Source organism: Lagenorhynchus albirostris, chromosome 10, assembly GCF_949774975.1.
Source record: "Lagenorhynchus albirostris chromosome 10, mLagAlb1.1, whole genome shotgun sequence".
NCBI lineage: Eukaryota > Metazoa > Chordata > Mammalia > Artiodactyla > Delphinidae > Lagenorhynchus > Lagenorhynchus albirostris.
Genome location: NC_083104.1, coordinates 38,515,915 through 38,542,558, shown reverse-complemented (window position 1 = coordinate 38,542,558; position 26,644 = coordinate 38,515,915). Strand labels below are relative to the sequence as shown.

General features: G+C 50.4%; 1 protein-coding gene and 1 pseudogene across 2 annotated transcripts; one reads left to right on the top strand and one right to left on the bottom strand.

Annotated features, from left to right (window-relative positions):
* Window positions 1-51: 51 nt before the first annotated feature.
* On the bottom strand, window positions 52-26,644 carry TRAIP (TRAF interacting protein). 2 transcript variants are annotated; one of them, XM_060164029.1, is made up of 16 exons: window positions 26,452-26,644; window positions 19,409-19,466; window positions 18,822-18,905; window positions 16,382-16,421; window positions 15,649-15,776; window positions 14,323-14,417; window positions 13,709-13,822; window positions 12,864-12,951; window positions 12,021-12,110; window positions 11,486-11,574; window positions 3,715-3,870; window positions 3,260-3,319; window positions 1,426-1,474; window positions 1,003-1,152; window positions 842-892; window positions 52-620 (listed from the first exon to the last, which is right to left on the bottom strand). In XM_060164029.1, exons 1-16 carry the CDS (start codon window positions 26,547-26,549, stop codon window positions 495-497), a joined length of 1,476 nt encoding a protein of 491 aa, XP_060020012.1. In that variant the 5' UTR covers window positions 26,550-26,644; the 3' UTR covers window positions 52-494. The 2 variants fall into 2 exon arrangements, with proteins under 2 accessions (XP_060020012.1, XP_060020013.1); XM_060164030.1 differs by lacking the exon at window positions 3,260-3,319.
* On the top strand, window positions 25,446-25,634 carry LOC132528010 (small nuclear ribonucleoprotein G-like; annotated as a pseudogene).

Here is a 26,644-nt window from a genome sequence, read left to right as displayed (position 1 = left end):
AAATCTGGCCCCCCTCCTCTCCCTACCACCATCCCCCATTCCCCGCCCTGCTTGGTCCAGGCCAACAGCAAGTCAGAGAGACAGGCAGAAGCTTGGACAGGCTGAGGCTGCCTGAGAAGCCTCAAGCACTTTGGTCCTTACAGTCAACAAAAAACCCTGGTCTGGAGGACCAGAAGCAGCCCAGCCACATCCGATCATGGCTATAAATGGGAGCCTGGAATAAGGAGCAAACCCTGCTGGCAGGAACAGTGAGCTGATCACATCAGCTCTCACAGGGAGACCCAGTATGATGGGGGGTGGGGCAGTGTGTGTGTGCAGGAAAAGCAGAGTTTCTGGGCCTCACCTTCACCCCCATCTTCTTGTTTATCCTTGTCCTCAGGGCTGGTCCTAGAAGAGGGGCCATGCCCCACAAACCATCTGCCGAGCCAGTCCGCAGTCCTCGGCCTATAAGTCAGAGGCATGTATCTGGCCACTGATCAGACTCACTGTTCTCACTACCACAGGAAGGTGTCCAGCTTGGCCTGGGAGGGAGGGAGCACTGTCCTGGCCCCCAGTCTCTGCTTAGCCCTGGCCTTGGGCTTGGGTTTAACGGGCAGTGAGCGGATCATAGTCGTGTCAGTCTGAAGGAAATGTCAAGGAAGAGGCCTAAAGAGGGGACTGGAATGGAATGCAGGGCAGGAAAGGCTCAGACTTGGTGGTGGGCAGCCCTGCTATACTGAGTAAGGTCTGGCTCTGCACACCTGGGGCTGCAGCCACTGGTGGGCTGGGGTCTGGGGGTACAGGTGAGGAATGATGTGGGTGCCACAGCTCAGTTCAGCCCAATGCTACAGAACAAGGATACAGGCTGGATGAATTTTGTCCGGCCTCCAAGTCCATCGAAGCCAGTCCTTACCTAAAGCAGAAGGAGAGGTGAGTGGGCCAGGCTAATGGGCTAGGGGGCTGGCCACCTAGCCCCACCCCCAAGGAGGCTGGCACTTGCCACTTTTAGGAAACCACACTCACTGCATCTGTGCTGCGACAGGGCTCTGCCCTGGTCCTCTTGGTCTGTTTCTGGCCCAGGACAGCATTCCGGATGAAGACAGGGAAGGCACCAGCCAGCTCCTCATCAGGCTCTCCCAGACAGCGCTGGCCACCCAGCAAGAGCTGGGACTCCTGCAGAGGAGACCCCAGAGCCAGGCTTGATAAGCCGGATGGCAGCAAACAAGGAGGGTAGGAGGTGTGTTGGAATAGGATCAGGATCTCTGATGCTTCATCAGGAGGCAGGAAGGACAGTGAGTAGGGTTCCCAGGGTGGCTCCAAAGTCCTTCAGTCCTCCAGGGGTGAGAGGACTCTGGCAAGACCCTGACCTCTCAGAAAACCAGATTCATACTCAGTCCCGGCCAGAGTTGGAGGGTGATTGCCTGAGCTTCTTCTGGGAAGCCTTACCTGCTTGGGGCCTTTGGGCATCTTCTTGAGAACGTCCTGAACGGGAGAACTGCAAGAGCAAAACGTGAAGACAAGAAGCAGGTGAGCAAGACATAAGGGGTAGGTGAGGGACTTCCCTGTTGGCAGAGTGGTTGAGCATCCGCCTGCCAATACAGGGGACACGGGTTCGAGCCCTGGTGTGGAAAGATCCCACATGCCGCGGAGGAACTAAGCCTGTGCGCCACAACTACTGAGCCTGTGCTCTAGAGCCCGTGAGCCACAACTACTGAGCCTGTGCTCTAGAGCCCGTGAGCCACAACTACTGAGGCCCACATGCCTAGAGCCTGTGCTCTGCAACAAGAGAAGCCACCACAAGGAGAAGCGCGCGCACCGCAAGGAAGAGTAGCCCCCGCTCGCCGCAACTAGAGAAAGACCCCCGTGCAGCAAAGACGCAACGCAGCCATAAACAAACAAGCAAACAAATAAATATATTTTTAAAAGGGGGGGGCAGGCGAACCAGGCTCAGCACATTCCCCTTGGGGAGCCACCGCGTGGCATGGCTGCTGGCATGGCTGCGTGCTGGGCAAGGCACCTCAGTAATCCCCACCCCAAGAGCAGGTCTGTGAACAGCTGGATAGCCACAGCCACCAGAGTGGTGGAGGCAGGGGAGGTTGGGCCATATTCCAATCTTGTGGCTTCCACTCAGGGACAAACCAATTCCACTCACCATTGGAATGATGGGCTCTCAGTCACCTCACCACATCCTGGGCTGTATGTGGGGCTGGAGAGCCCAACAAATTCACTACCCACAGAAGGCAGGCCACTCATGCCCTGAAAATGAGCTCAGGCCTAGCCCCATCTGCCCAGAGAGGGGTCACCACCTCCAGAGGACCCTCAGTAAGTTAGAGAGCCCGTAAAGTACTCTCAGAACACAGGGTTAGGCCATCTCCCTAGATAAATCTGTGCAGGTAGGGTCTGGGGCAGAACAGGTCATGGCCCCAGGCCCTAGTCTGCCACTCCTAGTTCCAGAGCTGGACCCAGTGTTTCCATCCAACTCCTGGGGACCCTAGCAGCTGGACACCCTCTTCTCATATCTTCCCAGAAGAGTGGGAGAATGGTGACCTAAGGCTGACCCTGTGGATTCTCAAAGCCATAAGGACAGGGGCAGGATCAGGGCCTGCAAATATTGAACCCCTCTGTTCCTGCCCCCATAGCCTGTGGTGATGCCACATGATGACCATGGGAAGAATCTCCTCTTGCTCCACTTGCAAGTCCGGTTCTGGGGAGGCTGGGCTCCCTCACCCCCCTCACAGGCACTGAAGATGGTAGAAATGTCTCTAGAAGGTATGGTAGCCTGCAGGCCCCAGGTGCCCACTTTCAACCTTTATAGTTAAAGAGGCAACAAGAGGAAGCCAGAGTACCGAGCAGGCACTGATAGGCCCCCTGACTGTAGCCCCCATGCTCTAGGTTTGTTTCTCACTGCTACCAGGCCTGGCCCTATACAGCACTGGTGCCTCTGCCCCTGAGTCTGGGGAGGGGTGGAAAATCCAGCTGGCTTTCCCTTTTGTCCTCTCCCTGGGCCTCCTCTACCTCCACTGCCTAACATCTCAATTTCTTTCTCTCATGTCCAAAGTCTTTGACTGAGAAAAAACTTGCTCAGCCCCTGACTCCCTTACCTGAGCAGCATACAACTACATGGATGTACAGGAGTAGCTCTTGTCTCTATGATGAACTAGTGGCCTGCCTGGCCAAGGAGACAGCCTCCCTACTCCCAGTCCCACTGTACCAATAGTGCAGGTCCCACCCATACCACTGCAGCTCCTCATAGCTTTTCATGTCTGCCCCTGTGGGCTACCTCCTTAAGTGGTAGGGCTCTGGTTCCATGGTCTGATATGGTCCTGCCTCAAGCATGAGCCTGTGGGGCACACAATGGAAGAGGAAGTTCAGAGTCCCTGACTTAAGACTCCAGCGAGCCCATTCAAGGTACTGGGAGCACCCTGCCTCCCAACAGCATCAGCCCAGACCTGCCCCTGCTGGGACCCCCATGTTCTCTCTAATTCACATCCCCAACTTTGCTTGAAGGGTGATTGTGAAGATTAATGAGACAAGCAACAGAAGGGCTTTGTACAGATTGAGTACTCAGGAGAGGGCAGAAAGGTAGCTGGAACCAAAGCCATGGCCATGGCCATGGCCAAGCCCAGGTGACCCTCACTGCCCTGTCAGCCACTCAGAGTTATTAGGGTAGGACCTGCAGAGATCTCTTAGCCATCCTCCCTCCAGGCTGTGGAAGGGCCAGGGGCTACCACTTACTGTGCCTTCTCTGGGAAGAGCCTCTTGGCATGGCCATGCTGGGTGCTGGAGGGCTGGGCTGGGGGAGTATCCACATTAAAGGTGGCATTGAGGTCAATATCATCGCCGAAGGCTGGCCGGCGAAGCTTCAGGTTCAGCATCTCCACAGGAGCTGGGCTATAGGGAGAGATGGCCTGGTTAATCAAGACCACAGCCCAGAAGGACAAAAGCCCCTCAAGCATCAGAGATGGCTCAGCTCCAGGGGCCTGGAGCCCACACCTGGTTTAGAGCCATCCTGCAAGGAAGCCCAAATCTCTACAGAAAAAACCACTTGGCTTAGTCCTTCACACAGTGGAAGTCTGGAAGACATGAAAGGAAGCAAGCAAAAACTCACACAAAACCCAAATGTACAACTAAAAGGTCTTTTGTTCACGTAGCCTCATTTCTCAGAATGCAAGGCAAGGATCCTGTCAGAGAGGTGACCACAGACTGAAGTAAAGGGATGTCCCTTCCAGTGCTACTTATTATGACAAATGGCACAATCTTAGAAACTGGCAAAATGACTCCCCTAGGGGGCTGGTACTTTCATAGCTTGAATGTGATATACACATTAAAGTAGTGTTTCTAGAGAGTAAACTTAATAACATGGGAAAGTGCTCATATGTTAAATTTAAAAAGCAATACAAAACTCTATAGTCAACAAAAGAAAAAACAGAAAAATTAGACTTCACAAAAATTTTAAATTTCGCGCATCAAAAGATACTATCAATAGAGTAAAAGGGCAATCCACAGAATGGGAGAAAATATTTGCAAATCATATATCTGTTAACGGATTAAAATCCAGAATATATAGAGAACTTCTAAAACCCAACAACAAAAAAGCAAATAACCCAATCGAAAATGGGCAAAGGACTTGAACAGACATTCCTCCTAAGATGATTTATAAATGGCCAATAAAGGGGAGTTCCCTGATGGCCTAATGTTTAGGATTCTGGGCTTTCACTGCTGTGGCCCAGGTTTAATCCCTGGTCTGGGAACTGAGATCCCCACAAGCCACAGAATGGCCAAAAGAAACCACCCCCCTAAACAAATGGCCAATGAAGACATGAAAAGACCCCCAATACCACTAATTATTAGGGAAATGCAAATCAAAACTACAATGAGACACCCCTCACACTCATTAGGATGGCTACCATAAAAAAAAACAAAACAGAAAATAACAACTATTGGTGAGAATGTTCTTAAATTGGAACCCTGTGCACTGTTGGTGGGAATGTAAAGTGATTAAATCACTGTGGAAAACAGAAAGACAGTTCCTCAAACAATTAAAACTAGAATTATCAAGTGATATAGCCATTCCATTTCTGGGTGTATGTGCAAAAGAACTGGAAGCAGGATCTCAAAGAGATATTTGTGTATCCGTGTTCACAGTAGCATTATCCACAATAGCCAAAAGGTGGAAGCAACCCAAGAGTCCATCTACAAAAGAATGCATGAGCAAAATGTGGTATATACATACAATGGAATATTATTCAGCTTCAAAAAAGAAATTCTACAACATGAATGAACCCTGAGGACATTATGCCAACTGAAAGAAGCCAGTCACAAAAAGACTGTATGATTCTACTTACATGAGGTATTTGGAGTAGTCAAGACCATAGAGACAGAAAGGAGAATGGTGGTTGCCAGGGGCTGAGGGGGAGGGGGAGGAAATGGGGAGTTACTGTTTAATGAGTATAGCATTTTTTACAAGACAAAAATTCGGGGGATAGATGTTGGTGATGGTTGCACAACCTTATGAACATCTTTAATACCACTGAATTGTACACTTAAAAATGTTGGTAAGGGACTTCCCCAGTGGTCCAGGGGTAAAGAATCCGCCTTCCAATGCAGGGGACACGGGTTCGATCCCTGGTCGGGGAATTAAGATCCCACATGCCGCGGGGCAACTAAGCCCATGCGCCACAACTACTGAGCCTGTGTGCCTCAACTAGAGAGAGAAAACCCGCAAGCCACAACTAGAGAGAAGCCCGCGCGCCACAGTGAAAGATTCCACATGCCACAAAGAAGATCCCGCGTGCCGCAACTAAACCGGATGCAGCCAAAAAAAAAAAAAAAAGTTGGTAAATTTTATGTTATGTATATTTTACCACAATAAAATTGGGGGGAAAAAACCAAAGAAAACTCTCTGTATAGTATAATCACATGACTTGTGCACACACATCCCCCACTCTACCACATACAGAAAAAGGACTTGAAGGGATTTTCCACTGGTCAATGGTGACTACCTCTGGGATAAGTCCATATTTTCCAAATTCTCAACAATGAATGTGTTTTTACTTTTTTTTAATGGGGTAAGGGTATAATTCTATTAGAAAGTTTAAGCCAACAGGATTTTTTCTAGCCCATCCAGACCTGGTGGGGCTCCCCAGCTCCTGTGATCAGAGAACTCCGGGGAGTGGCAGGGGAAGCCCCAAGACCACTCTTTCCCTCAGGAGCCTTTCAGAGCTGCCCACAGCCCTACTCTCACTACTCAGGGACAGAGGGATGAGCTGTGCCATATTAGTCTCTGGCCAGGAGCCAGATGGGGTGTGCAGATCAGAGGAAAGGAACTACCTGCACTGACTTGGGTAGGTAAGCAATCTGGGAAGCTTGGACTCTCTCTTTCTTTCCCTGGCCAGACCCCTGGAAGCTCTACCCTTTCCTTGCCTGTAGGTGGAAGCAAAGGCTGCATAGACCCACCTCAGACCAACTTCACGCATTGCTTTGCTTCCCACTCTGGGAACCACAGTATAAAGCAGCAGTCAGGACCACTCATGCCAATCTTTTTTTTTTTTAAATAATTTTATTTTATTTATTTATTTTTATTTTTGGCTGCATTGGGTCTTCGTTGTTGCTCACGGGCTTTCTTTAGTTGTGGTGAGCAGAGGCTACTCTTCATTGTGGTGCTCGGGCTTCTCACTGCGGTGGCTTCTCTTGTGGAACACAGGCTCTAGGCGCGTGGGCTTCAGTAGTTGTGGCCCAGGGGCTCTAGAGCATAGGCTCAATAGTTGCGGCACGCGAGCTTTAGTAGTTGTGGCTCGCAGGCTCTAGAGTGCAGGCTCAGTAGTTGTGGCGCACGGCTTAGCTGCTCTGCGGCATGTGGGATCTTCCTAGACCAGGGCTTGAACCCGTGTCCCCTGCATTGGCAGGAGGATTCTTAACCACTGTGCCACCAGGGAAGCCCCATGCCAATCTTCTGTAAGATCTGTTACTCTGCCACTTTTTACCAATCTCAGCAAGTCCAGGTCCAGGTTAAGAGAGGTGCACTCAGGAGGCAGGCAGGGTCTGGCTATGACAGCCATTTTGCCCTCCAGGTGGCTCAGGGTAGGACTTCCTGCTGCCATTGCCTCAGACCTTGCCCAGTGGTGTTCATGGCATGTGCCCAGCCTTGGCTCAAGCCAAGCCAGTCTTTTTCACTCACACCTCCTGGCCATCCCCAACACTAAATTCAAGACTCAGGAGGTTCTCTCAGTGCCTCCCTCACTCCCCCACACCATCTGGCTCATATGAACACATTTCTTGTTCCCTCAGACACTTCCTGATAAATCCTTCTTCTTTTATAAGCTCGAACCCTGTTTTTCTTCCTGCCAATGGTCTTTCTTTCCTTCCCACCTTCTGTCTGTCTGACAAGGTGGAAGAGTCTAGAGCTTAGTGGCCATACACCCCTCAACTGGTTGAGGGCCTGGCTTTAGGTCCTCCTGGGTGATACCATCATCTTTGGGATAGTCACCCATGGCCAACATACAGGGCTTCATGCCAGAGGACTCAGGAATTGGGGCAAGACACCCCTCTTTCCAAAACTCAGCCAAGGCCCTGGGCAGACCTATTACCTGTGTGGCACGGGAGTTAGTCAGTGTGTCCTCCATGAACTCATGGCAACCGGCAGGCCTACCCTAAGCAAAGGCCTCCCCAACTCCCTTCAGCTTGGAGGTCAGGGGCTCTTGGGGTCCATGAGAGAGGTCTTCCAAACACCTCCTCTGTGGTTGGGGGTGATAGCTACCTCCTGAGGCCTCCCTAAAATGACAGGAGTGAAGGATAACCCTACTGCAACAAATGGAATGGGCAGCCATCATCAGTACCCATAGAGTTCCACAAAAATCTGGGAGAGAGCATGGCCAGGGGATAGGAGACTTACACAATAGCCAGAACCCACCAGGAGAGGGCTACGGATGCAAGGGAGGAGCGGGGAAGACCTGGATTTACAGATGCATTAAACAAGCCTGAAAATGGGGGTACTGATGGAAGGTGCGAGCTTGGTGCCACCCCTCCCTACATCAGGGAGTGAGCACCAGGAAGTGAGCCTGCTACCTGGGGCCAAGAATGAGAAGGGCCTTTCCTAAAGTCACCTGCAAACCATCCACGGGATCTTACAGCAGCCAGTACTGGACCTGACAGCAAATCCCTCTGCACCTAGGTTCAGACATGATACCAGATGACTGCACATTCCCCCAATCCCTGCCCATAAAGGTTGGGCTCCCAGGACACCTTTCTGTTATTCCTCCTCAGAGGGCCACAGGCAGCCAAGGACCCCCAAGCATGAGAGGGAAGTCCAAGAGAAAGGCCATGATGTGCAAACACTGGCCCTGACAGAAATGAAAATGCTAGACCATAAAACAAGGTATAGCATATTTTGCCAAGGATGTATTCAGCGAGCAAGAAAGAATGTGTGCAAATTTAAAATGCGATTGCTGATTCAGCCTTAAAAAGGAAGGAAATTGGGACTTCTCTGGTGGCGCAGTGGATAAGACTCCAAGCTCCCAATGCAGGGGGCGCAGGTTCGATCCCTGGTCTGGGAACTAGATCCTACATGCGTGCCGCAACTAAGAGTTCGCATGCCACAACGATGGAGCTCACCTGCCGCAACTAAGGAGCCCATGTGCTGCAACTAAGGAGCATGCAAGCTGCAACTAAGGGGCCTGCCTGCTGCAACTAAGACCCAGTGCAATCAACTAACCAACCAAATAAATAAAAAGAAAGTAAGCAAAAGCAGGAATGGAAAGTCCCTGGGCACCTAGAGGAAGCCTCTGTGCTTGTGCTCCCCCTTACTGTGGACGCCAGACACAGATGACAAGTGCATGGAAACACCAAGGCCCATGGAATAGAAAGTGGAGGGAGCACGATGGGGAGCTTGCAGACAGCAGCCTTGAGTGATATCCTAAAAAAAAGGATTTTTACTTTCTGCCTTGACTCAGGTTGGGTTCTAAAGGTCTATCTACATGAGATGGTCACTGAGACTAACAGCTCCCTGAGGGTGGGTACTATACCTGCCAAGCTCCGGACAGAGCCCTCATGTTACCTGGGGCTTCCAAGGTGGCTGGGCCGATGGACTCTGAGTGTAGAGTAGGTAGGAGGGACCAGAAACAGAGCTCAGTTTGTCAAAATCAGCCACAGGCTGGACCTCACAGAGTCATGTGCCCATCACACTCCCACAGCCCTCAGACCTAAACTGGGGCAGGCAGGCAGCCCTGGCTCTGTAAAGAGACACTGGAAGGGGCTTCCCTTGTGGCGCAGTGGTCAAGAATCTGCCTGCCAATGCAGGGGACACAGGTTCAAGCCCTGGTCCAGAAAGATCCCACATGCTGCAGAGCAACTAAGCCCGTGCACCACAACTACTGAGCCCACGTGCCACAACTACTGAAGCCAGCGCGCCTGGAGCCCATGCTCCACAACAAGAGAGGCCACCGCAACGAGAAGCCAGCGCACCACAAGGAGTAGCCCCCGCTCACCGCAACTAGAGAAAGCCCGTGTGCAGCAACGAACACCCAACGCAGCCAAAAATAAATAAATTAAATAATTAAAAAAAAAAAAAGAAACACTGGAGGACCTGAGGTATGAAAGGAAAGAGAAAGACTGAGGAATGAAAGGTAGGAGAATGAGAGGAAACTGGCTTGCATGCATTCACTGCCCCCCTCAGATGCTGACCGGGTACTATGGTGTGGGGGAAGGAGCGTGTGTGTGAGGAAGCTGATGGTGGGGACACAGATCAGGAGGCAGCTCCCGGTCTACTCACAGCCGGGTGTGTACACAGGGGGTAGACCAGGCTCCAGAAAGCCTCTAGAGCACCTCTGTGGACCCTAGCAGCTGATGGCATCTGAATAAGAAGTGCTACCTGTGCAGAGGACAGTGAGCTTATTTCTGCTGAGGAGACTAGGGAAGGCTCCGCAGGGCAGCTGACACTTCAGTGTGGAGAAGAGCAGAAACACAGGAGGGCATAGGAGCAGGAAGGCAAGGGGTGTTCTGCTGCATTGGGCAGTGTGATTTGGCTGAAGCCTGAATATCCACCGCAGCCCACAAGGCCAGCTCCATGAGGGCCTGAGGCCAGTGCCAAGGGTCCTGGGAGATGTTTGGCAAGGGAGTGGCATGATGCCCTGGGGCTGCTATACAGGACAGGGGGGAGGAGTGGGGCGATGGGTCACAAGTCTCACACGGAGGTGGGAGCAAGGAAAAGGGTCAGGAAGGCACCACAGAAGTTAGATGGGCAGGCTCTAGCAACTGAGTGGATGTGGGGAAGAGGGAGCATAATGAGTTTCCAACGTTGAAACGTGGCTCAAAGGGACTTCCCTGATGGTCTAGTGGGTAAGATGCCACACTCCCAATGCAGGGGGCCTGGGTTCGATACCTGGTCGGGGAACTAGATCCCACAGGCATGCCGCAACTAAGAAGTCCACACACTGCAACTAACAGCCCGCATGCTGCAACTAAGAAGACTGCATGCCACAACTAAAGATCCCTCATGCTGCAACTAAGACTCTGCTCAGCCTAAATAAATAAATAGTTAAATAAAAACAAAAGTGGCTCAAATAAAAGTGGCTGGGGGGCTTCCCTGGTGATGCAGTGGTTAAGAATCCGCCTGCCAATGCAGGGGACACGGGTTCGAGCCCTGGTCCGGGAAGATCCCACATGCCGCGGAGCAACTCAGCCTGTGCGCCACAACTACTGAGCCTGCGCTCTAGAGCCCGTGAGCCACAACTACTGAGCCTGCGTGCCATAACTACTGAAGCCCACGCGCCTAGAGACCATGGTCTGCAACAATAGAAGCCACCACAATGAGAGGCCCATGCACTGCAACGAAGACCCAACACAGCCAAAAAAAAAAAAAGTGGCTGGGGACTATGCTGGTGGTCCAGTGGTTAAGGATCCGCACTACCAATGCAGGGGGCATGGGTTCAATCCCTGATTGGGGAACTAAGATCCTGCATGCCGCGTGGCTCGGGGGAAAAAAAAAAAGTGGCTGGGCTGCTGGGTTGTGTCTTCTGTCTGGACCATCAGGAGGGCTGCTAGGCAGGAGATTGCCCTGAGGACCCTCTCAGCCCATTGGCTTCTGTGGAACACTGGGGAGGAGGACACCCATCCCTCTGCCTCTGGCTCCCTCTGCTGGCAGCTTTAATGTGCATATTCCTGGAACCAGAAGAGAGTTACAGTATTTCCATGGTTGTTTCAGAACCTGGGGCAGACGGATACATTAGGTGAGCCATTCCATAAACAGGATGCCCTGAGCTGGTGCTCCTGCCCTTTCTCTGACCAGCCCTAGGTACTTTCTGGCCTCCCCTGGCCTCTCCTTGTCAGAGCCCAGAATCTACCTCAAAGCTGCTTTCCAGCTAAATCTTGGCTATCTCCCAGGGCAGGGGGTCCACAGCCTTCAGGCCCACATGGGCCACCCACTCCCACAAAGCCAGGAAGAGTGAGGACACCCTTACCAGGGAGCTCCTCCAGCCTATAGCCCTTGCACCACCCCAGAGGGTCAACAAACCTCTCTAAAACCAGGCGGTTGACAGCCTCACTGTCCACTGGTGGCAGGTTCAGGGTTTCCTGCAGCATCGTTAGCTTTTTTCTCAGGCTCTTGGGGAAGGAAAGAGAAGAGAGTGAAAGAGCCGCTGAGGCACCAAGTCCAGAGGGACTACCAAGGACTGAGCACCACACACGAAAGGCAAGCCCAATGGGAACAGAACAAGGCCCGAAACCCAAATATCAGGCTCAGGAAGCCAGGACACCCGACCTCAGAACCCCTCTCTGGTGGAGCCCCTACTCTGGTGGTCTCAAGGATGTAGGCACAGGACAGACTGTGAGGAAGACCCAGGTGCTCTCTGTCCTCTGCTGAGGAGGCCCCGGCTCCAGACCAAGGGCCAAGGCACATGTCCTGACCCACCCTGACCCAGGAGGATGCAGGGATCCCAGAGCCACCACCACTGACTGGTGCAAGGTTTCGCGGGCAGAACTGGCCAGCCCTGTTCTTGGAGGGCACATAAGCCACCCCTCGTTCCCGCCTGGCCAGAGATGTCCCTCACTGCGATTTCCTTGTCAGCACTCTGTAAGTCCTTCTGGGCCGACCTCAGCTCCAACTTGGCCTGGTCCAGTTCAGAGTAGACTGTCTGCAACTACAAGAAAGTGTAAGGAGAAAAGGATGAACCCAGGGGTGCCCATGTGCCCTGCCCGCACCTGCTGCTACACCAGCTCGTGGTAGCCCGGGGTCCAGAAGAGCTGGGAACATGGGAGGGAGACCCTAGCTCCATGGGGCTGGACCTTAGTCCGGCAATGTCCATCTGGAGCTGCCCAGGAGCAAGGGCTACTTCCTACACCCTTGCCCATGGATGCACCATGCCCAGAAATAAAAACTGCTGTGCTGACTGCATCAGGTTCCAAGATGCCTTCTACTGGGTGTCCCCTGGTGGCCTAGTGGTTAGGATTCCAGGCTTTCACTGCCATGGCCCAGGTTCAGTCTCTGGCTGGGGAACTGAGATCCCACAAGCTGAGCAGCGTGGCCAAAAAACACAAACAAACAAAATAAAAACAAAACAAAAAATATCCCCAAACAAGAGGCCTCATACTCTGGGCCTGGAACAAAAAACAGGCCCCTGAAGCTGTCACATTTGGGACCTGTGTGCTCCAGCCAGCTGAGAAGTACCCAGAAGAGCAGAGAGGAACAGAAGTGTGCAGAGGCTGGGGGGATACCTGCCTGATCTACCACCCTAACTGGACAAGCCATGTAGCCAGAGTCAATGCCCAGTAAGGATCAGAAACCAGCCTCTGTGAGTCATCCAGCAGCCCCATGGCCTTGCTTAGGAGACACACATGAGCATGACAAAAGGACAGCCACCTCTCCCCTCACTGACAGCTCCCCACTGAATTACCTTGCTTCTGGAAGAAAACAAATCCTTCTTCAGTTTGTCGGCTAGCTCCCCTGAGGCCTTCCGCGCCTCTTTTAGATTCTCGTACTCTCTACAAAGGGGCCATGGAAAGACATGTCAGCACCAGACACCTGCTGGTCAGACTGAGCCACAGCACCAACCAAACACAAAGCCCAGCCCAAGCCCTCAGCCCTTCTCATTCCTACTCTGACACCTGAGCCCAGAGGGGACCAGGTGGTGCTGTGGAGGGTCTGGCACCCAATGCAAGCAGAGCTGGTGAGTCTCTGTTCCCTGCCTGCCTGCAGGCACTGGCGATTTGAGAGGGTGTGCAGGAAGCCCCGGCCCCACTACGAGGCCCCCTACACCACCTGACCCCTACACGAGGCATCTGGGATCCTCCATGCCTGTCAGCCAAGTGGTCCCTTTTCTCCCACCTCACACCCATTGTAGTAAACATCTGAGCTGAGTTTCTGATGCAAGCCAGGCAGGGTCAGTAACAGTGCTAATAGGAAACAGGCTCCAGATATCATGATGGGGTTCATGGCTCAGAAAGCTGTGCCAACGTCTTTAGAAATAACACTTATAGTTCACACTCAATTCTCTCAAAATCCTGTGAGGCAAGTTATTATTATCTCCATTCAGGAAGCTGAGGATCAGAGAGGATAAGAAATTGGCTCCTGGCCACATGGTGAAAGGGGTGAGGGTTCAAACTGAGGCAGCATGGCTCCAGAGCCTGCCCCTTAACTCCACCTGCTGTGCTTTACAAGAGATGGGCAACAGACGGAGAGGCATGGCTGGGGTGCCATGGCTTAGCTCCTGGGCTTGGATAGAGGGGCCAGAGTACACACTTCTTGAGGGACACGCAGTACACAGCCAACTGCTCCACCGCTGACTGTCCCACACCCATGTCGCGGATCATCTCCTCCACCTCGGGCCGCTGACTCTGGAGTAGGAGCTCAATTCTGAAAAACACCCAGCCCACGGCATTTAAAATCTGGAGGCTGATGGGTAGGTACCCAGTGCAGCTCTGCTTCCCTTTGCTGCCGTTGCTATGGTGACAGCCTGAGCTGCTAGGATGCTTCAGCAGGCAGGTCTGTCCAAAGAAAGGCCCCACAGCAGAGCTAAGCACAGCTGCAGCGATGCTGCTGAGGAAGAAGGGGTGTTGACAGAGAGCCTCAGGTCAGGGATCCCCAGAGAGAGGTTCTTGGAACAAAACCCCTGCCAGGTCATTTGGCCACAGGCAACAGGGACAGGGAGGAGTGTGGCAAGAGCCCCCATGGAAAGTAGAGGAGCCCATAGAGGTTGAGTAAGACCTGTGCCCATACTCAGCTAGCCTGAGCCCCCCATGGCCTATGGAGAGTTGAGCTACAGAGGTGAGCCAGCCCCTGCTGAAGTCCTGAGAGCTGTGCCCCAGAGGGCCCTAGGTGCAAGGGCACAGGGCAGGCCCCAGATCCAAGCTCACCGCTCCATGGTCTTCATCTTGTTCCGGAGCCGGCGGGCCTCCTCCCGTGCTTGTTTGGTCTCATCCTGCTGCTGTTCCAAGTACTTCATCTGCTTCTGAAGAGCAAACGTACCCCTACATATCTGTTGCTTGGAAGCACCCGGGGCCAAGGCTAAAGTCACTGGGAGAACACTACCCTAGAACTGTATGCTTTTGAAAATGGTGATAAGCATATGCTCCAACCCCCAGGAGGTAAGGCTCCTGGGCCCCACTCTGGCTTGTGCTTTTTCTGCTAAGAGGCCCTAGGCCAGCTGCTTCCTCACCTCCCTGTTTGCTTCCTCCTGAGATAGGTCTTACCATAGGCACAGCCCACTCCCAGGATCTATAGGCCTGCTGGGGGCTGCCAGTGTCCTGTGGCCTGCTGTGTAGGAAGCTGAAGAAGCCTGGAGCACAAATCCAGGCTGCGCTATCCACCATCTAGACCTATGGACAGTTGCTGGGGTAGGAGAGCTGAGCCAGAGGCAGCTGGCCAGGCTGCCCTCAGTACCTGGCCACTTCATCTCTGACCTGGGACTGCCAGCAGACTCCTGCTCTACAGCCAGGTGCTGGTTCACTCCTTCCTTCCCACTGGCCAGGCCACGTGATCCAGGCCAGCCACAAAGCAGAGACAGAAACAATGAACACCCTGGGGCCCTATCTGTTCACAAGGATGGCTCCCTTTCCCTTTCAAATGGCATCCAGCAAGGACTGCTCCTTCCTACGAGGCCAGAATATCAATTGTGGATTCAAGTCAATCACCTCATGCCCCTCGGAGAGCAAGAGGCTCACCAACCTAGGCTGATACAATATTCATTTGGGTCTAGAGCCACTTGCTCTGCAGGCTTTGATCTGCCCGGTCAGCTCAGCATAGCCGACTTCAAAGGCCCCCTGCTCCTCCCTGGGATGCTGTTTGATCTGGCTCCAGAGAGCAGCCCAGCAAAGGACTAGAGTGCTAATGGAAGGTTCTTCAGGCTGGCTTTGTCAGTGGAGTACAAATCACTTTTGGAAGCACGGCGCAGCCTCACTGAGGTCTTGGCTGAGCAGCCCCTCCATGAAGCACTGGGCAGGCCTCACCTCTCGAAACTACCTAGTACAAAATCCATAAGTGCAGGCAATATGACCCTTTTCTCATGGGCTGGATGGGTACAGCATGGGAAGCCTGGGGAAGATGGGATTTGCCTCCATTTTACAATTGCACAAACCAAGGTATTGACCAAGGCAGAACCAAAAGACAAGCCCAGAGTGATGAGTCCAGGACTAAAACTATATCTCCCCAGCAATCTGTGTCCACAAGGCCTGGGGACCCACCTTGAGGGTGGAGCACAGCATCTCAGCCTTGTCTAAGGCCTTCTGCAGGGATTCAACAGTGGCGTTGCGTTCTTCCAGCGTGTCCCGCAGAGTGTCAATGATAAGCTGGCCGTCTCGTTTTTCCTTCTCTGGAGCAAGGGTGGGGGATAGAGGGAGAGGAGAGGCCCGTCCACACTGCAGTATGAGAACATGGGCCCTTGGGCTCCAGCACACCACCCCAGAGCCAGGTGAGGAACAAGTCTCAGGCCAGAAAGTTGGGTGGCCCGCTTCTCTCTCTGGCAGACACCAAACCAGGGACACCTAGCCAGAGTCTCTTCCTTCAGGGGATGAGACCCTCTTTCTGATGCTTGGAACTACTTGAGTAAAGATTTCACTGCTCTGTGCTCCTGTGGGTCTAGTTAATTCATCATCCCAGAACTCAAACAAGTTCCTGCCAAATTTGGCAGTGGAACCCTCACCTACAAATACTTTGTCCTATCAGATAGCCCCCTCCCAGCCCGGGTCCTAGGCAAGCAGCCTCAGACAAAGAGAAGAGGCTCACCTGATCTAGGTGGACAGCTTCAGTCACCTCCCTTTCCTTTCCTTTTCTGCCAATCACAAGAGCTGATAGGACTCTTGGACATATGAAGCAGGGAGAGTCCCTGGCTCTGCCAGAAGGTTGGAGGCCTTCCTCCCAGGGCCTCTCCCTCCACTACCCAAGTCAGGGGCTTCCCAGGGCCCCTTGGGAACTCACCTTTCTGGGAAAGCAGAGCTCTGGTATTATCCAGTTCATTCTGCAAGGCAATACCCACAATAAGCAGCAAGAAGGCATCAGAGCTGGCCTCCACTCAGCCTCCCATAAGGCTTGTGGGGAGCCCCAGGAGGGGACAAGGAGGCCTATGGGCCCAGGGAAGCATGAACCCTGCACACCTCAAGGCCAAGCTAAGTCAACAATGTAGAGAGAAACCTTGCTTTATCTCTGTGTGCCTTTTTAAAAAGTAGGTAAAATGGATGAAAATAATCTCAGGTACAAGACCCTAGGACAGGAAAAGAGGCATAAAAGCGGCAAAAGAAGTGGAGCTGCGCCTGTGCAGTCAGTCTCATGGCAGAGGCTTCCATCACTTCCTTGGGCCTGTGCTGGCCTTGACCCTCTCTGGCATTAGCTGCACTCACTGGGGACACAGAATTGGGATGTCCAAGCACCTTGGGCCACCACTGCTTCCCTCCACCCTGGGTCCTGCCTGCTTCATGGTCTGCCCCTCTCCAAGCTCTAAGCTGGCTCTGTGCACCTGAATCTTCCAGCCCCAGAATCCAACAGGTAGGTGAACCAGGACAACTTTGCACCCCTGGATGAAACCTCACCTGCGCTAGGCTCTAACCAGACTGTTGTGAGGGTCAAATGGGCCTCTCAAAGTGCGTGCATATGTTCCGAAGCCACTGCCACAGAACCACTGAGAGGCTGAAGCAGAACTGAGCCCAGCTCCCATTCAGGAGTCCCATGTACTCAACACCCCTGTGGGCAAGAGACATGCCTACTCCATAAGCAGGAAAACCAGGTTTGGCAGACCTGAAAGGCTTGGCCTAGGGTTCATGGTGGTAGCTAGATGCAATCCAGAAAAATCCTCCTCCAGATTACCCTCCCCAGGTCAACGCAAGACTCAGAATATCGGGCTTCCCTGGTGGCGCAGTGGCTAAGAATCTGCCTGTCAATGCAGGGGACACAGGTGCGAGCCCTGGTCCGGGATGATCCCACATGCTGTGGAGCAACTAAGCCCTTTGCGCCACAACTACTGAGCCTGTGCTCTAGAACCGGCAAGCCACGACTACTGAGCCTGCGCTCTAGAGCCCACAAGCCACAACTACTGATGCCCATGCGCCTAGAGCCTGTGCTCCGCAACAAGAGAAGATACCACAATGAGAAGCCCGTGCATCGCAACGAAGAGTAGCCCCCGCTCAATGCAACTAGAGAAAAGCCCTCACGCAGCAACAAAGACCCAACGCAGCCAAAAATAAAAAATAAATAAAATAAAATAAGTTTAGAAAAAAAAAAAGGCTCAGAATATCACATGTGACCAATACTAAGGCCTAGCCCCAGTGCGTGGATAAGTCCCTGTTGTCAAACTCTCTACCCAGGACTCTGGGGCAGGAACTGTTGGTGGCTGAGCTGGTCAAATAGGCCCGACATCTGGGGTGGAAGCGGTGGGCAGAGAAGGGCACACACGGGCTACCTGAGAACGGCTGCCAGCCCAAAGCTACCGCTAGTCCCCTGGCTCCTTCCACACCCAAGCAGGGTGCCTTCCAAGCCCTTGCTCCAAACTACTCAAGATTTTGCCTCCCTGTCTCCTAGATCTGGCTCAGAAGGCCAGAAAGAAATGAAGCTGCCTTTGTTGCCTTTATCACAGGGAGGACACGGCTTAAAACTGGGAGCAGTTACCATGACGATGAAGCTTTAGGCATAAAAGTTCCACGTTCTTGAAGCAGTGAGGTTCCAAGGACATCACAGCACCCTGGGACCAGGGCCAAATGAATCCTGATCTGACAGATGCCCAGCAAATTAACCCTCAGAGTCCAGGTTCACTTGCAAACCCCAATCCCACTTATTTGAGAGGTTTCTGCCAATCCAATCCCTTTGTACACAAAGAAAGCTAAACTTTACACTTGAAGGGGAAGCAGTATAAGTGTAGGAGGGAATCCACCCATCCTCCCCTGCAGTGTGGGTTTCTATCCTGGCTGCATATCTTGATTCCAGGGGCTCTACCCTCCATTCCTGCTCTGAGAAAGACTCAGGCACCTGGATATATACCAAGTTCCCCAGGCAGTTTTGAAGCACAGGCAGGTTTGTGAACAGTAGGTTCACACATATTCCCTGGCTGAGGACTGAAAAGATGGTTGTAGACCCTTTGCGAGGTGGGGGAACTTCAGGAGAGGCACTCTGAACTATGGTCAGAATTGCTCTGAAATCCCCAGGGGAGGGCTCACAGTCAAGTGGCTCCCCTCCCCGCTAACAGCGTATTTCTCCAATGACTGTAGCATCATCACTTGTCCTCTGCTCTCTCAGCCTCTGCCTTGAAATCTCTACCAAGTCTTCCCTCCAGAACTCCATCTCCATACTCGAGGTGCTCTCCCTGGGTAGGAGCAGAAAGTGAACTCTCAGAGGGCTTGGGGTTCAGTAGAATGAGATAAATTCTGGGTACCTTTAAGAATTCTGCATCTAAGACACTCTCCTCCTCCTGGGCAAGGTCAAAGAAGAGCTTATTGATAATGGTTCTTTTACCGACCTGAATGAAAGAACAAGATACAGTATGACTGCACAGCTGGGTCATGGGCAAGGATAAGGGTGTACATTCAGCCTAGCCCATCTCAGGCCTAACCTTTCACAGCACATCCCTTGGAGTGAGAGGACCTCTGTAACCCTGTAGGTGGCCCAAGCTGGTGCCACTAGCTTGGTGGTTACTGAAGTCATGTCACTGCAGACCCATGTGGTAACTGTTCAAAAGAAACCCCAACTCTAGGTGCTGGGCATTGCAGGGGAAAGGCAGGGAAGGAGACCAAATCTACCCAGGTGAAGATTGGCCCAGGCAATGAGTCCATCCGCCTGCTATCTTTGGGTACAAAGAGGCCTCCCGAGCCGCTCAAAAGCACAAGTGAGGCTCGACCAGCCTCAAACCACGAGGGTCCAAATAGGTCAAAGACATTGCTTAGCTTCAGAGATCTTTCCTCATTCCTGCTCCCTGGCAAGGAGCTGTCTTTAGCTGAGGTGTTTTCATCCTACCACCCTCACCTGGATTCTGCACTGCGGGCAGGTCCGACTTGGTGCTGTCTCGAACCACTGAATTAGGCTGGAATGAGAAACAGAAAAACAGACTTGTGAGCCATGGCTTGGAGCGAGACATACAGCCCAGGTAGCCACCCCGACCAGAACAGCGCCTGTCCTGCTCCTCCTCGACCCAATGCCTGCCTACCCAGGAGGGCAGCACCACAGGCCATGACGGTATATCCCACAAGGCCTGACTGGTACAAGCACTCCAACCAACTGGCCCTTTTTTGGGCCCTGTTGGCTTAGATTTCCCTACCCCTGAGCTGCAATTTTGTCAACTTTCTAGGCTTGGAGCAGGGCATGGGGGAGCAACAGTCAAAGCCAGACTCCCTCAGAGATGGGGGTTGTAATAATACCCCCATGTAAGCTAGGGCTCCAAAGGGGTACACTTTCAAAGTAAGGATAAACTAGAGGTAAAAGCAAGTAGCAGTAAAAGCAAAACACAGCCCAGCTATGCACCATCTGCTTTAAATTTTAATTAAAATAGTCTCCTGCTAGGGAATTCCCTGGCAGTCCAGGGGTTAGGACTCCGTGCTTTTGCCAAGGGCCCAGGTTCAATCCCTGGTGGGGGAACTAAGATCCCACAAGCTGTGCAGCGTAGTCAAAAAGAAACAAAAACAAAACGTAGTCTCCTACTGGTAAACAATCCCACCCCCAGGAACCAGGGAGAAACAGAATCTTTTCAGGAAGATGATACCATAATCCTAGGCCTCAATTTTTTTTCGATAAATAATTTTTCAAATACATATAATACAAAGCTAACAATGCATAATGGAATACTACACAGCAATGAGAACGAATGAGTCTACAACTAAGAACAAATTATGGATGAATTACATAAATATAACATTGAGGAAGAGAAGCCAGATACAAAAAAAGGTATATTGTGTATAACTCCATTTACATAAAGTAAAAAAGTAGGCAAAACTCATCTATGTTGCTGGAAGTCAAGACAGTGGCTATCCTTATGTGTGGCGGAAAGGCGGGCAGGTGGGAGTAACTGAAAGAGTGCACCAACCTGGGTCGTTGGACTCTTTAATCAATAGAAACTGATAAGAGGCCAGAGGAGAAATTCAGGCAAGGCTTTATTGGGACTTGTGCTGTACCTCAGGGAGCAAAAATAAGCAACAGGTGCCCTTGCTTGCTCACTGTGGGGCGGGGGGGAAGCTGGCTCCTTAAATGGGGTGAGTGTAGGGGTGGGTTGGCAGATTGAGCCACAGGGGTGGCTTAGGTAGTCTGCCCACCCCTTTGGTGGTGTTATGTGCAGGGGTCATGCACAGTACCCTGCTTTTGCTCCAGGCACTTCAGAAGCGACAGCTGGGTTTTGGCCTTTTTGTATTTTTTGTTTGTAATTTGCCCCAGCTGCTGCACACATGTACTTATTTTTAGTCCCCTATAGTTTCTCTGTATTCTGTTGCTTGAGGAGAGGTTTGTCTAGGTGCAAGTGCAAGCACTCTGGCAGTGTCCCAGGTCCCAGCCTGTCTCGGGAGGAGGTTTCTGGAGTGCTGATGTCTAGTTTCTTGTTCTGAATTCTGGTTGCAAGGGCGTGTTCAGTTTGTGAAAATTCTGCAAGCTACACACTTATTATATTTGTACTTTTAAAGGTTTTATTTATTTATTTTATTGATTTATTTTTGGCTGTGTTGTGTCTTTGTTGCTATGCGTGGGCTTCTCATTGCGGTGGCTCCTCTTGTTGCAGAGCATGGGCTCTAGACGCCCGGGCTTCAGGAGTTGTGGCTCACGGGCTCTGGAGCGCAGGCTCAGTAGTTGTGGCGCACAGGCTTAGGTGCTCCGCGGCATGTGGGATCTTCCTGGACCAGGGCTCGAACCCGTGTCCCCTGAATTGGCAGGCGGATTCTTAACCACTGTGCCACCAGGGAAGCCCCTATATTTGTACTTTTTGTTTTCTTTTTTTCTTTTTTTTTTTGCCGTACGCAGGCCTCTCACCGCTGTGGCCTCTCCCGTTGCGGAGCACAGGCTCCGGACGCACAGGCCAAGCGGCCATGGCTCACGGGCCCAGCCGCTCCATGGCATGTGGGATCTTCCCGGACCAGGGCACGAACCCGTGTCCCCTGCATCAGCAGGCGGACTCTCAACCACTGCGCCACCAGGGAAACCCTATATTTGTACTTTTATGTAACATTTCTTTTTTTAAAAATTATTTATTTATTTATTTTTGGCTGCATTGGGTCTTTGTTGCTGCACATGGGTTTTCTCTAGTTGCAGCGAGCAGGGGCTACTCTTCATTGCAGTGTGCGGGCTTCTCATTGTGGTGGCTTCTCTTGTTGCGGAGCACGGGCTCTAGACGCATGTGGGCTTCAGTAGTTGTGGCACGTGGGCTCAGTAGTTGTGGCTTGTGGGCTCCAGAGTGCAGTTTCAGTAGTTGTGGTGCACAGGCTTAGCGGCTCCGGCACGGCACGTGGGATCTTCCCCGACCAGGGATGGAACCCATGTCCCCTGCATTGGCAGGCGGATTCTTAACCACTGCACCACCAGGGAAGTCCCTGTAATGTATTTCAATAATTTTTTTTTTAAGTAAACAGTTATACAAGGAAAAAAGCACTACATAGTGCAAACCAGAACATATCCACAAAGACTTAAGATATTCGGATTTTCACAGACCATAATAAACACATTATGCTGAATAAATAAAAATTAAGATTGAAAATATCAGCAGAGGGCTTCCCTGGTGGTGCAGTGGATAAGAATCTGCCTGCCAATGCAGGGGACACGGGTTCGATCCCTGGTCCGGGAAGATCCCACATGCCGCGGAGCAACTAAGCTCGTGCACCACAACTACTGAGCCTGTGCTCTAGAGCCCGCGAGCCACAACTACTGAGGCCCGTGCGCCTAGAACCAGTGCTCCACAACAAGAGAAGCCACTGCAATGAGAAGCCCGCGCACCACAACAAAGAGTAGCCCCCGCTCACCACAACTAGAGAAAGCCCACACGCATCAACGAAGACCCAGCGCAGCCATAAATAAATAAAAACTTTTTTTAAATTAAAGAAAAAAAGAGGGCTTCCCTGGTGGCGCAGTGGTTGAGAGTCCACCTACTGATGCAGGGGACACGAGTTCGTGCCCCGGTCCGGGAAGATCCCACATGCCGCAGAGCGGCTGGGCCCGTGAGCCATGGCCGCTGAGCCTGCGCATCCGGAGCCTGTGCTCCGTAACGGGAGAGGCCACAACAGTGAGAAGCTCGTGTACTGCAAAAAAAAAAAAAAAAAATTAAAGAAAGAAAATATCAGCAGAGAATTCGAAAATAAAAGGTGACATATCAGAATTTAATAAGGACCAAACAGAAATTCTAAAACTGAAAAAATGGCCAAAATTAAGAATTCAATGGATGAGTTTAATAGCAGTTTAGACACAGTTGAAGAACTGGTATATTGATAGATAGGTCAGAGGAAACACCGAGAATTAGAAAGATGGAAAATATATGAGAAATGATAAGAGATATAAAAGATACTGTGATAAGGTGTAGCATACATATAACTAGGAATTCCAGAAAGAAAGTGTTAGGTAGAATAGTGTCCTCCCCTCAAAAAGTGTACGTCCTAATTTCTGAAACCTGTGAATATGTTACCTTATATGACAAGAGTAATTTTGCAGATGTGATTAAGTTAAGGAGATGGAGAGATTATCCAGGTGTGTCCCATGTAACCACAAGGGTCCCTTTAAGTGCAACAGGAGTATTGGAGTCATACAGAGAGCTGAAGATGTAACACTGCTGACTCTGAAGATGGAGAAATGGGCCATGAGCCAAAGAAGGCACAGCTCCACTTCCATCTTGATTTTAACCAAGCAAGACTCATTTTGGACTTCTGACCTCCAGAATTATAAAATAATAAATCTGTGTTTTCTTAAGCCACTAAGTTAGTTGTAATTTGTTATAGCAGAAATGAAAAACTAACATAGAAAGAAAAGAGATAATGGAATAGAGGCAATACATGAAGAGATAATGGCTGATAATTTCCCAGAACTGATTAAAGAAACTGTTCCACAAGTTAAAGAAACCTATGATTCTCAAGCAGAATAAAAATAGTAACAAAAAGAGAATTGAGGTAACTATATTATTGTCAGACAAAATAGACTTTAAGTCAAAAATGTTTACAAGAGACAAAGAACGACTTTACATATTGATAAAAGGTTCAATCCAACAAGACATAACAATTATAAACATATATGCACCTAACAAAATATATATGAAATATATACATGGAAGAAAATTGTACAGAATTGAAGGGAGAAACAAAAAGTTCTCCAATAAAAGTTGGAGGTGTTGGGACTTCCCTGGTGGCTCAATGGTTAAGAATCCGCCTTCCAGTGCAGGGGACAAGGGTTCAATCCCTGGTCCGGGAAGATCCCACATGCTGCGGAGCAACTAAGCCCGTGTGCCACAACTACTGAGCCTGCACTCTAGAGCCCACAAGCCACAACTACTGAAGTCCGTGCACCACACCGCAAAGAAGAGTAGCCCCCCGCTCGCCACAACTAGAGAAAGTCCGAATGCAGCCACGAAGACCCAATGCAGCCAAAAAATAAAGTTTAAAAAAAATTATTTAAAAAGTTGGAGATGTCAGTACCCCACAATTTCAATAATGGATAGAACAATCATACAGATAATTAATATGGAAATAGAGGACTTGAACAACTCTTTAAACCAAATAGACCTAACAGACATATACTCCCCCCAACAATAGCAGAACACACATTTTTCTCAAGTGCACATGGAACATTCTCTAGGAAGGTCATATGTTGGGCCACAAAACAAGTCTTAAATTTTAAAAGGCTGAAATCACACGAAGTATCTTTTCTGATCAAAATAGAATGAAACTAAAAATCAATAACAGAAGAAAAATGAACAAATGTGTGGAAATGAAACAACACACTCTTAGACAACCAATGGGTCAAAGAAGAAATCACAAGGGAAATTAGAAAATACCATGAAATTAATGAAAATGAAAACAAAACTGTGTAATACAGCAAAAGCAGTGCTAAGAGGGAATCTGATAGCTTTAAACACACAGAATAAAAGAGAAGACACCCATTAGGATGGCTATTATGGAAAAAAAAACAAAACAGAAAATAAGTTTTGGCAAGGATGTGGAGGAACTGCAACCCTTGTGCATTGTTGCTGGGGATGTAAAATGGTGCAGCTGATGTGGAAAACAGTAAGGCAGCTTCCCAAAAAATTAAATATAGAATTACTGTATGATCCAGCTATTCCACCTCTGGGGATAACCCAAAAGAAATGAAAGCAGGAATGTGAACAGATACTTGTACACCAATGTTCATAGTAACATTACTCACAGTAGCTGAAACATGGAAACAACCCAATGTCTATTAACAGATAAAGGGATAAACAAAATGAGGTATTTTCATACAATGAATACTACTTAGTCATAAAAATGAAATTCTGAAACATGCTACAACATGGATGAACCTTGAAAACGTTACGCTTAGTGAAATAAGCCAGACTCGAAAGAACCAAATGTGCAATTCCACTTATATGAGGTAGCTAGAATAGAAAAATTCAAGGAGACAGAAAGTAAAATAGAGGTTTCCATGGGCTGTGGGAAGGGGAGAATGGAAAGTTATTGTTTAATGGATACAGTGCTCTGTTTGGAATGATGGAAATGTTTTGGAAATAGATAGTGGTGATGCTTACACAACGTTGTGAATGTACTTAATGCCACTGAATTGTACACTTAAAAATGGTTAAAGGGCTTCCCTGGTGGCGCAGTGGTTGAGAGTCCACCTGCCGATGCAGGGGACGCGGGTTCGTGCCCCGGTCTGGGAGGATCCCACATGCCGCGAAGCGGCAGGGCCCGTGAGCCATGGCCGCTGAGCCTGCGCGTCCGGAGCCTGTGCTCCGCGGCGGGAGAGGCCACAGCAGTGAGAGGCCCGCGTACCGGAAAAAAAAATTTAAAAAAGGTTAAAATGCAAGGCATCTTTGAGCTCACTGAGTAAACACCCTTCTGATAAATTTTAAAATTTTATGAAGAAGTTATCATTGAAATTAAATGGTGGCAGACACGTCCAAGGAATATTGCAGGAATTTGATCCCTTTATGAATCTTGTGATAGGTGAATGTGTGGAGATGGCAACTACTGGGCAACAGAACAATACTGAAATGGTGGTAATATGAAGAAATAGTAGCATGCTAAAAGTTTTGGAACAAGTATAAACAATGGCTGTGTTCACCAAAGAAATCAATTGTTTCCACGTGTTCCCTTTCCAAAGGGCCTGTTTTACGATGATATAAAAATCAGGTTGTGTACATTTTCATACTAAACTTTTTTGTTACGTAAACTTTTGCAAAAGTTTTTAAAAGGTTAAAATGTTAAATGTTATCTTATATATTTTTTACTATAATAAAATAGTGTATAGTAAAAAAATGGTTAATTTTATGTTACACATATTTCACAATTAAAAAAGGAGCTCGGAATCAGCCTGTTCACAGCTGCTAGAGGAATCTCCCCACTAGCTGCACACTCAACAGAACGGCTTGATTAGAAAGCACCTCCTTACCCTTCGATGTTAACTTGGGTTTGCTGAGGTCAGTGAATACACTGAAGTGTCTGACCAACGAGATGACTCTGGACAGAATCATTCCAAACCATCAAACAAACCACAAGAAATCGGGTAGCCAGCAGTCTACTAGGTCTCGAAGAAACAAAAGGGCTCGCTAATGTGGTGAAAGTTCATTTCTGCCCGGGGTGCTAATTTTGAAATCACATCTCTTTGCAAGTCGATCAAAGAAACCCCTACTCTGTCTTCATTAAACCAATCCTGTACCCCCGACCTCAGCTCAGCTGTCACCTCCTCCGGGAAGCCTGCCATAACCCGCCTCTGCCCAGGTCAGGAACTCTCGTGGGGCTCCGTCTAATGCCGTCCTCATCACCAGTCTGGGCTCCGGGGTCGGGTCGCCCGGAGGCCCGACACTCCACAGTCCTGTAGCCGTACGGGGGCGAGCGCCCAGCTCCAACAGAGCAGTCACTCACCACTGCAAGTGGAAGGTGTGGCCGCAGTGAATGGCGGCCACGTCGCGGGAGTGATCGAAGAAGTCAGAGCAAATGGTACACAGAGCACGGATAGGCATGATGACTGGTCTCAAGTGGCCAAGGTAGCCAAGGAAAACGCGACGGGTTCAGCTTCTTGGCCGTGCTTCCGCGTCTCAGCTTGCTTCAAATTTGG